The sequence below is a fragment of the Canis aureus genome, chromosome 2 (assembly GCF_053574225.1).
Source record: "Canis aureus isolate CA01 chromosome 2, VMU_Caureus_v.1.0, whole genome shotgun sequence".
NCBI lineage: Eukaryota > Metazoa > Chordata > Mammalia > Carnivora > Canidae > Canis > Canis aureus.
In genome coordinates, this window is record NC_135612.1 from 27,928,845 (window position 1) to 27,941,760 (window position 12,916).

A 12,916-nucleotide genomic window follows, 5' to 3' on the forward strand; every position below is an offset into this window, starting at 1 on the left:
CACCTTAAATTAATGCTCATAAAACTGGTGCAGTACATCACAGATATACATAAAACACAGTATGTACATTATATACACTCAAGCATAAACCTGGCAAGAATGACTGATAGGTTTACCAAACCCTCTGAAGAATTCAAACACAATCCAGAACATAAGAAGCAGACTATTAAGGTAATGGGGGCGCCCCAGGGAAAATGACCCCACAGATAATCATCTCAAACTCTTGGGGCCCATGTTAGCCCAGCCCTTCTTCTACCACCCTACACCAACTCCAGTAAGAACAAAGTTCTAAAAATACACAGAAATCTTACCCTCAGCAGCTCTTTTAGGTACCATATAACTCAACATCAGCCTGGTTAGAACAACAAAACAAGTATGTGTGATGAAGACAAAGAATGGTACTCTACTTCACAGGCAATAAAATGCTAGCATTTAAAAAAAAAAAAAAAACAAAAATGTTATGAATTTAGTTTTCAAAAATCCTGGAACTTAAAATTTCAGACAGCTAGTCACATAAAGGAGAAAGCTAACAGGAAAAGGAGATTGCAGTAGAAATGCTTCAGGGTTATACAAATGGGACTGAAGTCCCTGTAAAGAGATTCTGAATACACTATGAAAAAGTTCAAGGACAAGTTACAATTTTACTTTTAACACTAATAGCAAATAAAACCTAAGGGTAAAGTCACAATTTAAAATCATTAACAACAACAACAAAAAATCATTAACAAAAGACTTCTTTCTAGATTATAGCCATAATGCATTTTAAGTTATCTCCTACTTTTTTTTTTTTTTTTTTTTTTTTTACAGATTTTATGAGATAGACACAGAGCGAGAACGGGTGCATGTGAGAGAGATGGGGGTGGGGACGGGAGGGGGGGCGGGGGAGGAGAGGGGGAAAAGGCTCCTCACTGAACACGGAAGCCTCAAACAGTCTAGATAGATCCCAGGACCCTGGAATCAAGACCTGAGCCCAAGACAGACAGACACTTAACCATCTGAGCCAGGCAGGCGCCCCTATCTCATACTATTTTTTAATATAGTATAAACAAGATATGAGTATAAACAAGAGTTAATAAGCATGTGGACTTTTAAAATGTCAATAAGGACTAAGTATACCTTCTAAGCCAAAAAAATTTCATGCAGTGAAAAAGTGAAGGCAATCTGCTTTCCCTAGAGACTAAAATATGCTACTTTCACATAGAGACAATGTTCTAAAACTGTCAATCCACAGAAGAGAGCAAATATTTTCAAATCATATGTCCCATAAGATAATTGTATCTAGAACATATAAAGACTCAACTTAGTAATTATAAAAAAAAAAAAAAAAAAAAAAAAAAAAAAAAAACAAAAAACCCAAACTTTAAAATGGGTCAAATATCTGAGCAGACATTTCTCCACAGGAGGAGGTAAGTGGCCAATAAGCCCACAAAACGATAATAACAGGAGGGAAATGCAAATCAAAACTACAATGACATAACCACTTCACACTCACCAGGATGCTATAATTTAAAAAAATGGTTAATGGTAAGAGGAAGGTTTTGGAGAAATTCTAACCGTTGTACACTGCTGATGGGAATGTAAATGCTACAGTTGCTTAGGAAAACAATCTAGCATTTCCTCAAAAAGTTAAAAACAGCACTTTGACTCCTAGGTATATATCAAGATATATGAAAACCTTATGCATGATGCATATTTAGAGTAGTATTGTTCATAACACTTTCCAAAGCAGAAAAACCCAAATGCCCATCAACTGATGAATGTATAAAATGTGCTAATAACCACAGAATACAGTATCATTCTACAAAAAAACTAAGTTGAACACTCATACATGCTACAGCATGGATGAACTGTGAAAACATTATGCTAAGTTTAAAAAAATGCATATTTTATGATTCCATTTATATGAAATGTCTAGCATAGCAAATTTATAGAACGATTAATGGCTAAGAATGCTGAAAGAGGAGATATGGGACTCATGGCTAATGGGCTCAGGTTTATTTCCCGGGTGATGAAAATATGCTCAAGCTGATTGTGATGAAAACTTCATAATTTTCTTAGTATACTAAATAGCACTGATTTTTTTTTTTAAGATTTTATTTATTCATGACAGACGCAGAGAGAGAGAGAGAGAGAGGCAGAGAGACACAGGCAGAAGGAGAAGTAGGCTCCATGCAGGGAGCCTGATGTGGGACTTGATCCCAGATATCCAAGATCACACCCCAGGCTGAAGGCGGCGCCAAACCGCTGGGCCACGGGGCTGCCCAACAGCGCTGGATCTGTACACTTTGCACTTTGATCATGGCCAAAAGGCCAAGAGTCCATGAAGTTAGATACATTAAATGAGTGAATTATAGGTATACAAATTTTTAAAATTAAAGTACAGCCAGTGATGTTACGTTAGTTTTCACAATTACATACAAATTGTGTACAAATGTATACAAACTATGTATTAATGTGGTTTTTAAAAAGCACTGTGGGGTACAAAATACAAGACAGGAATACATTCCAGGATCACCAGTGGATGCCTGAAACCACAGATATTACTGAAACCTAAATGTACTGTTTGTCCTATACATATATAACTATGATGAAGTATAATTTATAAATTAAGCACAATAAGAACTGAAGAATAGCAATAAACAATTATAACAATATATTGTAATAATAGTTATATGAATATGGTCTCTCTCAAATTACCTTCTTGTATTGTCCTCACTCTTTACCCATTACCTGTGAGGCGAATGTCGTATGCATCATGACATAGCGCTGGCTACTACTAATCTTTTGGCAATGTATCAGAAGGAGAATCCTTTGTTTCAGGGTCATGGTTGACTATGGAAAGTAAAACCATGGATAAAGAGGAACTGCACAACAAATATAATCAAATAATTTTATTCTTATCTAATCCTTGAGGTAGAACTTTTTTTTTTTTTTTAAATAACACAAATTCAGTTCATTCCCTGCTGCCCAATAAAAAGCCACACTTCTTGCCTCCGTTAACCAGCCTATTTAAGATGATTGCAGAACCATTTGAACAAAGGCACAGCCCATGTACACTCAGGAGCCAGGGCATGTGCAGTCTGGAATCTGACCATCACCAACCTGAGTTTACTCAATTCTTAACTACCCAGGAATACTGTGCAACCCTCAGTAGTTTTTAAAGCAGCATTTTCAAATTTCCAAAACATAATGTAGATTTAACTTTTCCCAACTCCCAACTGCCTTCAGCTTAAACCTCTTTTGTTAATTGAGTAAAGGGTCTAAATTCCTAGTATTCACACTCATTTTTGAGAAATGCCTTGCTTTCTACTATCTGCAATGACACACAGTTTGAAAAGCACGTATGGAAAGATTTAAGAATGATTCTCCATTCTGACTGGTGCTCAGTGGTTGAGCAGACATCTGCCTTTGGCTCAGGTCATGATCCCAGGGTCCTGGGTTTGAATCCTGCATTGGGCTACCCAGCAGGGAGCCTGCTTCTCCTTCTACCTACGTCTCTGCCTCTCTATGTCTCTCACGAAAAAAAATAAAATCTTAAAAAAAATTTTTTTTTGAAAGAAAAGAAAGAAAGAAAGGGCTCTCCAGTTAACTGTCTATGAACTGGCCAGAGTCATTATTTCATAAAAATAAATTTGATTTTGTTACTCTTCAATTTAAACTTATAGTGGCTCCATACTGTTTTTAGAATAAAAGCCAAATTCCCTGGTAGGATGTAGAAGGCTAGCCCCAAATTTTGCTTACTTTTTCAACCTCATATCTCACTACTCCTTGTCTAGATAAGTCTTTCTCCCTGCCCCCCCTTAGGGCTCCTGGAACATGCAGTTCTCTTCACCTATGACCCTCTGGTCAAAACTGAGTACTCCTGCAATGGCCCACTTTATATATAATGATACCTACTTATCTAAGCTTATTTTCACACTGCGTATCTTGCCCCACCATACTCTAAGAACTCTAAACACTATGGCTACATCTTATTTAGGCTTTACAAAGCATTTGGGAGTGTGGAAGACACAAGCGGTATTAATCATGTCTTAATACCCATCATGCATTAAAATTCTTGGCAAAAACAAATAAATAAAAGCAACACCACCTCATGTTTGTTAAATAAATAATTGAGCAAGAACATCTGAGTTGGGGGGAATTCCAAAAGGCAGAAAAAGAAGACAACTGAAAGGGAAGAGTTAAAGTTTTGAGCCTGGAGTATCTTGAAGATACCATGGACTTAACAGAAAGGAAGATTTAAGAAGACCTATCTGGGGATCCCTGGGTGGCGCAGCGGTTTGGCGCCTGCCTTTGGCCCAGGGCGCGATCCTGGAGACCCGGGATCGAATCCCACGTCGGGCTCCCGGTGCATGGAGCCTGCTTCTCCCTCTGCCTATGTCTCTGTCTCTGTCTCTCTCTATCATAAATAAATAAAAATTAAAAAAAAAAAAAAAAGAAGACCTATCTGGACAAAATGAGTTTTGGCTTCAGAAATATTTTACACATAATGTATCAGCCAAAAAAGTGACTTCATATTTTTTCAAAAATGGCTTAACAATGTATGACACAATAAGTTGTTAATTATCCCGAAGGAAAGGGAAAACAATCCAAATTTTATATAATGATTCAAATACTTTTCATCTCTGAAATCTTTTTTAACTCTCAGTACAAAAGGCACAAACTGAATAGTTGTACCTAAACCATGAAGTCTTATATATACCATCTAGAATACCCTCTAATTCATGCCTAACACCAGCTTTAATCTTCATTCACTTTTAAAGCTAGAGATGACCCCTGAACAACGTGGAGATGCTTCTTCTAATACTTAGAAGACCAATGTACATATCTGAGGATCTACTCTTTCATATAAAGCAATCTATTCTGGCCCAATTTAATAGTAAAACGTAAAATGTTCAATTGCATTTAAAAATAATGGCCTGGGAGTTAATGAAAAAAAGTACACATCTAACGGTTTCAAGTATTTTCAAGCAAGATTTGTGCTTCAATGGTATATTCCGTGTTGCACTAGGCAGTATGAGCAATACTAAAATCATTGATGAAAAAAATAATAATATAAAAATAAAAATAAAAAAATAAAATCATTGATGAATAGGATAATAATGAAAATAAGTGGTTTGGTTTTTAGTATTTTGTTTATTTGAGAGAAAAAAAGAGTATGCATGCACATGAGTGGGGGGAGGCAGAGGAAGAATCCTGTGCAGGCTCCACGCTGAGCCCGATTGCAGGGCTCAACCGCACAACCACGAGACCGTGACCTGAACCAAAATCCAGAGCTGAACACTCAACTGACTAAGCCATCCAGGCACTCTAAAAGTGGTTAACTTTTAAAAGATAATTTTAGATATATTTTAAATATGTTTATCAGCAACCTCTTCAAAGATTTCTAAGACCGGGATCCCTGGGTGGCGCAGCGGTTTGGCGCCTGCCTTTGGCCCAGGGCACGATCCTGGAGACCCGGGATCGAATCCCACATCAGGCTCCCGGTGCATGGAGCCTGCTTCTCCTTCTGCCTGTGTCTCTGCCTCTCTCTCTCTCTCTGTGACTATCATAAATAAATAAAAATTTAAAAAAAAAAAAAAAAAGGTTTCTAAGACCATTCTTTGGGCGGGGGGTGAGTCTTAATGATGCACAGGCAAAAAAAAAAAAAAAAATTGGACCTCGGCTGACCCTGTTTTGTGTTTCATTTTTTTTAAAGATTTATTTATTTATGATAGACATGGGGGGGGGGGGTTGGCAGAGACACAGGAGGAGGGAGAAGCAGGCTCCATGAACCCGGCGTGGGACTCAATCCCGGGACTCCAGGATCACACCCCCAGCCAAAGGCAGGCACTAAACCGCTGAGCCACCCAGGGATCCCCTGTTTTGTGTTTCAGTAGGAAAAAAAAAGGGAAGCTCCAAGAGGTAATGGTTTGAGCATAATATAATCAATTCTAACAAAATTCTACTGCCTTAAGAATTTTCTTTATTTCTCTGGGCAGTGAAATTTTCTTAATAAAGCTATGAACCTTACAGTACAAAAAATTTTAAAGACAACAAGGAAAGTCTAATGTCAGCCTCCTTTTTGTTTTAATAGTGCACTGCTGCCTACAGCCACAGTGATGCTTTGAGAATACCTCATAGGTCTAACGCCTCTATTAGTGGCAACTCAAATGGTCGGCCCCATCATGATTGTTACGCAGTCTCACGGAAACACTGAAAAATTAACAACTGCCTGCAGTGTCAGAAAAATGCCAGTCTTGTACAAAGATAAAAATCAAGTAGCAAAATCTTTTTAAATTTTATGTATTTTTTGATGGTTTTCATTACCTCTTCTTTTAGTGCATGTTTCCTCTGTTCCAAACAGATCTCTTTCGCTCTCATCATCTGTAGAGTCTCCTTAGAAACCGCATACTGGAGTTTTTCCATACGTTCTGCAGCTGCTGCCCATGATGCTTTACCAAATTTCTTCTGATCTGCTCGCATTCGATCATACACAGCTAGCAATAATTTTTTAAAGAGACATTAAGACACAAGACAATGTGATACTAAAGAATTTGAAAGTTTTAGATCTCACTGACCACAGTTAAATATAAACATATGAATCCTACTCCTTTAACTTACCTGCAGCAGCCATAAAATATAACAACATATTTTAGATTCTTTAATCTTCAATAGGTATCTTACATTATCATCCTCAGAAATAACTTCGTGAAGATAAAAACTGAGTTGTCAGATTTTAAAACTTTAAAAAATGTTCTTCCACATGTTCAGTGTTATTAAATTTCAATAGTTTTATACATACTATATTCTATAAAGGTTTACACTTTTTCCTGGATATGTTGATTGAAATCAGAGTCCTAACTATTTAAAATTATTTGAAATTATTTAAATGCCTGTGTTGAATCTTAACCTTCTGAGCTCCTTCAAAAATATTTTAACAATCTGACGAAGTAATAAAATAAATCCTAGATGTTAGCATGGAGGCTTATTCTAAAGTTAGAGTTTGAGCAGTACAACCAAGTCCAAAGGAAAACACCCAACTTCCTCTCCTACGCCCCCCAAAGGAAAAGAAAAAAATAACTTTTTATTTGTCACAACAGCAATCTATTTCAAGAGACACGTCTTTTTTTTTTTTTTAATTTTTTTTTTAATTTATTTATGATAGTCACAGAGAGAGAGAGAGGCAGAGACAAAGGCAGAGGGAGAAGCAGGCTCCATGCACCGAGAGCCCGACGTGGGATTCGATCCCGGGTCTCCAGGATCACGCCCTGGGCTAAAGGCAGGCGCCAAACCACTGCGCCACCCAGGGATCCCTCAAGAAACACTTCTTGACAATAAAATGGCTGCTATCTTTCTGAGCTAAAGAAGTTTATCACTGATTGTGGTACCGTAGTGACTTATCCTGGGACCTCTACAATTAAACCAACCATCCTATGTCCAACCACTTTAATAGGTCAGAGACATACTTAACGTGAAGGGGGAAGGCAATCTGATTGGTATGGAATGCAATCTTTAAATTACTACACATGCACTAGTATCTTTTATATGTAAGAGATAATCTTCTACTGCTACTATTTCCTAATCATCTAATTCAAGAAAGGTATCTCAGCAAATCTTTGTCTTGAAATCTTAAATTTGTTTTTATAATAGTACATGTATATACTTAAAAATTAAACTCTACAGGCAGGCATCTACTGAAAAAGAGCAGTTTCTCAGGTCAGCTCACCCATACCCCTTAATCTCAGTGCCCAGATGCAATCAGTTTTTAACGTTTATGGTTGTTACTTCCATATAAAAATACTGCTGTTTCTCAATTTACAGTCTTTAAAAACTGTACTTGAGTTCCTATTATAACAGATGAGGAACTGTACTGACTTATACTCTTCTCTCAATATGGTTAAATTAGTTCTTTCGGTTTGTTTTTCTGTGGCCTTTAAGTGCTAACATAAGGGAAGTAATTTTTCAATGCATAATCTTGCTCTGAATCTCAATTTTGGGTTTTCTAACAAAATCTACTCACTGGTTGAATATCAAATGACTTTGCCTTTATAAATTCTACCTATCTGGGCAGCCCTGGTGGCCCAGTGGTTAAGCGCCGCCTGCAGCCTAGGGCGTGATCCTGGAGACCCAGGATCGAGTCCCACGTCGGGCTCCCTATACGGAGCCTGCTTCTCCCTCTGCCTCTCTCTGCGTGTGTCTCCCTCTGCCTGTGTCTCTGCCTCTCTCTGTGTGTGTCTCTCATGAATAAATAAAATCTTTAAAAAATTTTTTTTTTTAAATTCTACCTATCCTTGAAAACTGTATTATAATAGTTCTGCAACCTTAAGATCAATATAGTAGTACAATGTAGGAAAAAAATCAGAGGATTTGGAGTCAAAGAGATAAATTGTCAATTCCACCTGTAACTGACATTTAACTTCTGGCAAGAACCTTCATTGTTCTGGAGCGCATTTCCCTTGCATGCGAAAAAAGGAAATACAGCATCTAGCCCAAAAGCTTTTATGGAAATTAAATGAGAGAATGTTATTCAAACGTCTCTTCCACTTCATATGGTACCACCATTCTCCTGCTCTCCACTAAGTGTCAGCAGTAGCTTCCTGTCCTAATTCAGTCTCATGTTGTTACCTGTCACAAGAGCTAGCCGACACTGTCTTCTAATACCTTGGCTAGAACATAGTCTTACAGTGTTACTCTCTTCACATGGAATTATTTTCCCCAACAGTTCAGTAATATGACAGTAATAAAGAAAACTTTGTGAATGTAAAATGCTTGGAATACCCCTAGAACACTACTGGGATATCTCTAGAAAGATTATTCTCTCCCTCTGCTAGCAAGAATAAAGATTCCTGCTAAGTGAACCATTCACATTGTAAGGATAACAACTCTATAATAGTGTATGATGATTAGTATATGTGTAAAAAAAAAAAAAAAAAAAAAACTCTGAAGGCAACGCAGTTCTGGTATTCACAAAGAATCATGTTAAATCTATTTTTTAAAAGCTTAATATGCTAACATGTATATTTGTCAGAAATTAGCCCATTTAAGATGTTTTTGAAAGCTAAGCAGGAATAGGGGCAGCTGGGTGGCACAGTCAGTTAAGCATCTGACTCTTAATTTCAGCTCAGGTTGTGATCTCCGGGTCATAACATCGGGCCTTATGTCCAACTCCACATGCAGCACAGAGTCTGCTTGAGATTATCTCTCCTCCTCCTTTTACTCCTCCTCCCCATGCTCTTTCTGCCCACCCTCTAAAATGAATAAATAAATCTTTAAAATAAAAGCTAAGCAATAGTAGGTCAAAATTCGGTAACATCTGGCTCTGTTTAAGAAGAAACAAATAAAATAATGGCATGTTTTACTCTTCCTAAAAAAAAAGAAATAAGAAAGCAACCTTTTAATGGGAAGCAGCATAAAGCCACAGAGAGACCTTCATTCTGTTTCTTTGATATGTAGGGGAAGGTAAAAAGGAAAATTAAATGGCCAAGCAAGTATCTCTGAGTTCAAAAAGGCTCAGCGGTTTAGTGCCACCTTCGGTCCAGGGCTTGATCCCAGGGCTTGATCCCGAGGACCTGGGATTAAGTCCTACGTTGGGCTCCCTGCATGGAGCCTGCTTCTCCCTCTGCCTGTGTCTCTGCCTCTCTCTCTGTATGAATAATAAATAAAATCTTTTTTTAAAAAAAGCTTCTTGCTAAGATAAAGTCACCAGAAGTGAAATATAAAGAAGTCTACAGTGATTCTAATGAGGCATATGGAGCCCTATAATGATGGCTGTCATGTACAAAAAGGTGTTGCTTAAAATTGGAGAAGTATAAAATAAGGGCAATCAACAGAACTGTACACAGCCAGAACTATGAACCATATAGAATACATACAAAATTAATGCAATTATGTAATAAGCCATATACTTAAAAATTGAAAGAAACACAAAGGGGTTGCATAGGTAATAGGATTACAGATAACTATGTAGAGTTCCCCCACTCGAATATCCTAAATTTTCTATAATAGTTATTATATTTTTTAATAAATTAATTTATTTGAGAGAGAACAAGGAGAGGGGCAGAGGTAAAGAATCTTAAGCAGACTTTCTATTAAGCAAGGATCCCGATGTGGGGTTCAATCTCTCAACCCTGAGATCATGACTTGAGAGGAAATCAAGAGTCAGACGCTTAACTGAGCCATTTAGATGCCCCTATAATAGTTATATATTTTTAACCGTAACGCAATTTTTTTAAAACATTAAAGAATGCATCTAGAAAGTAGACATTAAACCAAATGCCTTACAGTCAGTCGGGAAAGTCATCTTTAAGCTATTATTTAAGTTTAAGGAAACAATATTTTAATGCACTGGTTTTTTTCTTTTACATTTTTAAATTGTCATAATGCTCTAAGGTGAATACCCATGAGCGAGATTACTGGATCATATGGTAAGCATATCTTTAACTTACATAAGAAATTGCATTCATTTTCCAGAGAGACTGTATAATTTTGCATTACCACCAGCAATACAAGGAGGGTTCTTGTTACTCAGCATCCTAGTCTGCCCTTGGTTTTGTATTTTTTTATTTTAGTCATTCTAATAGGCATGTGTTGGTATTTCACTGTGGTTTTAATTTGCATACTAATGACTGATGGTCCTGAACATTTTTTTAGGTGCTTGTCACCTTTGTCAAAGAATAAATGGCCATGTATTGTGAACTTATTTCTTATTCTGTCCCTTCCATTATACCATACCACAGTGGCTCTATAATTTGTAAAGTAATTTGTAAAAGTCAGGCAATGTGATTCTGTTTTTCTTTCTTTCTAAACTGTTTCAGGTATTTTAGTTCCTTTGCCATTCCAAGTAAATTAGAATCAGCCTGTTTATAACTACATGGAAAAGCCCTGCTTTTGTACAGTGTTAAATCTATAGATCATTTGAGAGAACAGACATCATTACTTTGCTGGACATTCCAATACATGAACATAACATGTCTATCCATTTACTTACATCTGTGATTTTTTTTCATCATGGTATTTAACTGTAAGCATATAAATCCTGTACATGTTTTGTTAGACTTAATATAAATGGATTTTTTTTTTTTTGGAATTGTTAAAAGATTTCTATTTCCAACTATTCATTGCTTATATAGATAAATAGAACTCATTTTTGGGTGCTGCCTTATTTCCTATTAACCTGAGAAAGTCACTTGTTAGTTGGAAGAGTTTTTAAAAATAAATTTACATAATTACAAATTTAATATAATGTTCAAAATAAACATCATCTAAAATAGGAACCATTTTATTTCTTCCTTTCCGACTATATGCTTTGTTTTCTTGCCTTATTACCACTAAGATTTATTTTATTATGTTGAACAGGATAAGTGCAAACATTCTTGACCTTTTAACCTATTTTTTGGGGAAAGCATTCAGTCTTTCACCATTAAATGTGATGCTGGCTATGAGATTTTTGCAGATCTCCTTTATCAGATTAAGGAAGTTCTTTTCTAATCCTAGTTTGCTCACTGTTTGCATCACACACAGCATGTTGTATGTTGTCAAATGCTTTTTCAGCAACCGGTTTTTTTTTTTTTTTTTTTTTTAATTTAAAGCTTCTCAAACTCAGCACTTTAGACATTCTGAGCCAGAAAATTCTTAGTCATAGGGTGGGCTGTCCTATGTGACATAGGATGCTTCATATAATCCATGGCCTCTATTAGATACTAGTAACTCTCAGTAGACAGCCCAAAAGGTCTCAAGACAGCCAAATGTCTTTTTGTGTAGCACAATCACCTCTAGTTAAAAACCACTGTTGTAACCTTCAATGTGGTAGATTACATTGATGTTCAGATAACATGATTTTCTTCGATCAAGAAAAACCCGACTTACGGGATCCCTGGGTGGCGCAGCGGTTTGGTGCCTGCCTTTGGCCCAGGGCGCGATCCTGGAGACCCGGGATCGAATCCCAAGTCGGGCTCCCGGTGCATGGAGCCTGCTTCTCCCTCTGCCTATGTCTCTGCCTCTCTTTCTCTCTGTGTGACTATCATAAATAAATAAAAATTAAAAAAAAAAAAAAAAAAAGAAAGAAAAACCCCACTTGGTCATAGGTTTTTGTCAATATGTAGGTGGGATGCTGATCTGTAGGGTTTTTTAGTACTGTCTTTGTGGAATTTTGGATTTAGGATATTGCTGATGTCATTTAATAAATTCAAATTATTTCTTCCTCTTCTGTATTTTGGAGGAGAAGCTTGTAATACTATATAAAAGGATTTTGTAAAATTTGCCAGTGAAACCCTCTGGACCTGGAGAATTCATTTGTGTGAGATTTTTAACTACAAATCCAATTTCTTGAAAAGTTAAAGGAATATTCAGGTTATTAATTTCATCTTGATTTGTTCATAGTTTTTTTTTTTAAGATTTTATTTATTGATTGATGAGAGATGCAGAAAGAGAGTCAGAGACATAGGCAGAGAGCGAAGCAGGCTCCCTGTGGGGAGCCCGATGTGGGACTCTATCCCAGGACCCTGGGATCAAGACCTGAGCCAAAGGCAGATGCTTAACCACTGAGCTACCCAAGTGTGCCTATTCATAGTTTTTTGTTTTGACAAAGATTTGTTGCATTCTATCAAGACTGTTGGATTCATATGCATATAGTTGTCTACAGTATCCCTTTTAATGTCTGCAACAGAATATCCCATCATCATGTGTTTTTATTTTTCAAAAATACTTTGAGATAGAAAGAGCACAGCAGGGGCAAGAGCAGAGGGAGAAGCAGGGTCTCCGCAAGCAGGGACCCCTAGGTGGGGCTCAATCCCAGAATGCCAAGATCATGACCTAAACCAAGGACAGATGCTTAACTGACTGAACCACCCAGGCACCCCTTAATATGTTTTTAAAGATTTTATTTTGAGAGAAAGAAAAAGCATGAGTGCAAGTGGGGGAAGGAGCAGACGGAGAG

The 12,916-nt window shown here is 37.0% G+C and overlaps 1 protein-coding gene across 2 annotated transcripts in view; it reads right to left on the reverse strand.

Annotated features, from left to right (window-relative positions):
* The window catches only part of JMY (junction mediating and regulatory protein, p53 cofactor), a 105,085-nt gene that overhangs the window by 34,097 nt on the left and 58,072 nt on the right, over window positions 1–12,916 (reverse strand). For both annotated transcript variants that reach the window (XR_013362212.1, XM_077866971.1), the window contains exon 4: window positions 6,310–6,479. Coding sequence is in view for 1 of the 2 variants with exons in the window: in XM_077866971.1 (XP_077723097.1) it covers window positions 6,310–6,479 (170 nt within the window). In the remaining variant the exon portion in view is untranslated. The remainder of the gene's footprint in view (window positions 1–6,309; window positions 6,480–12,916) is intronic.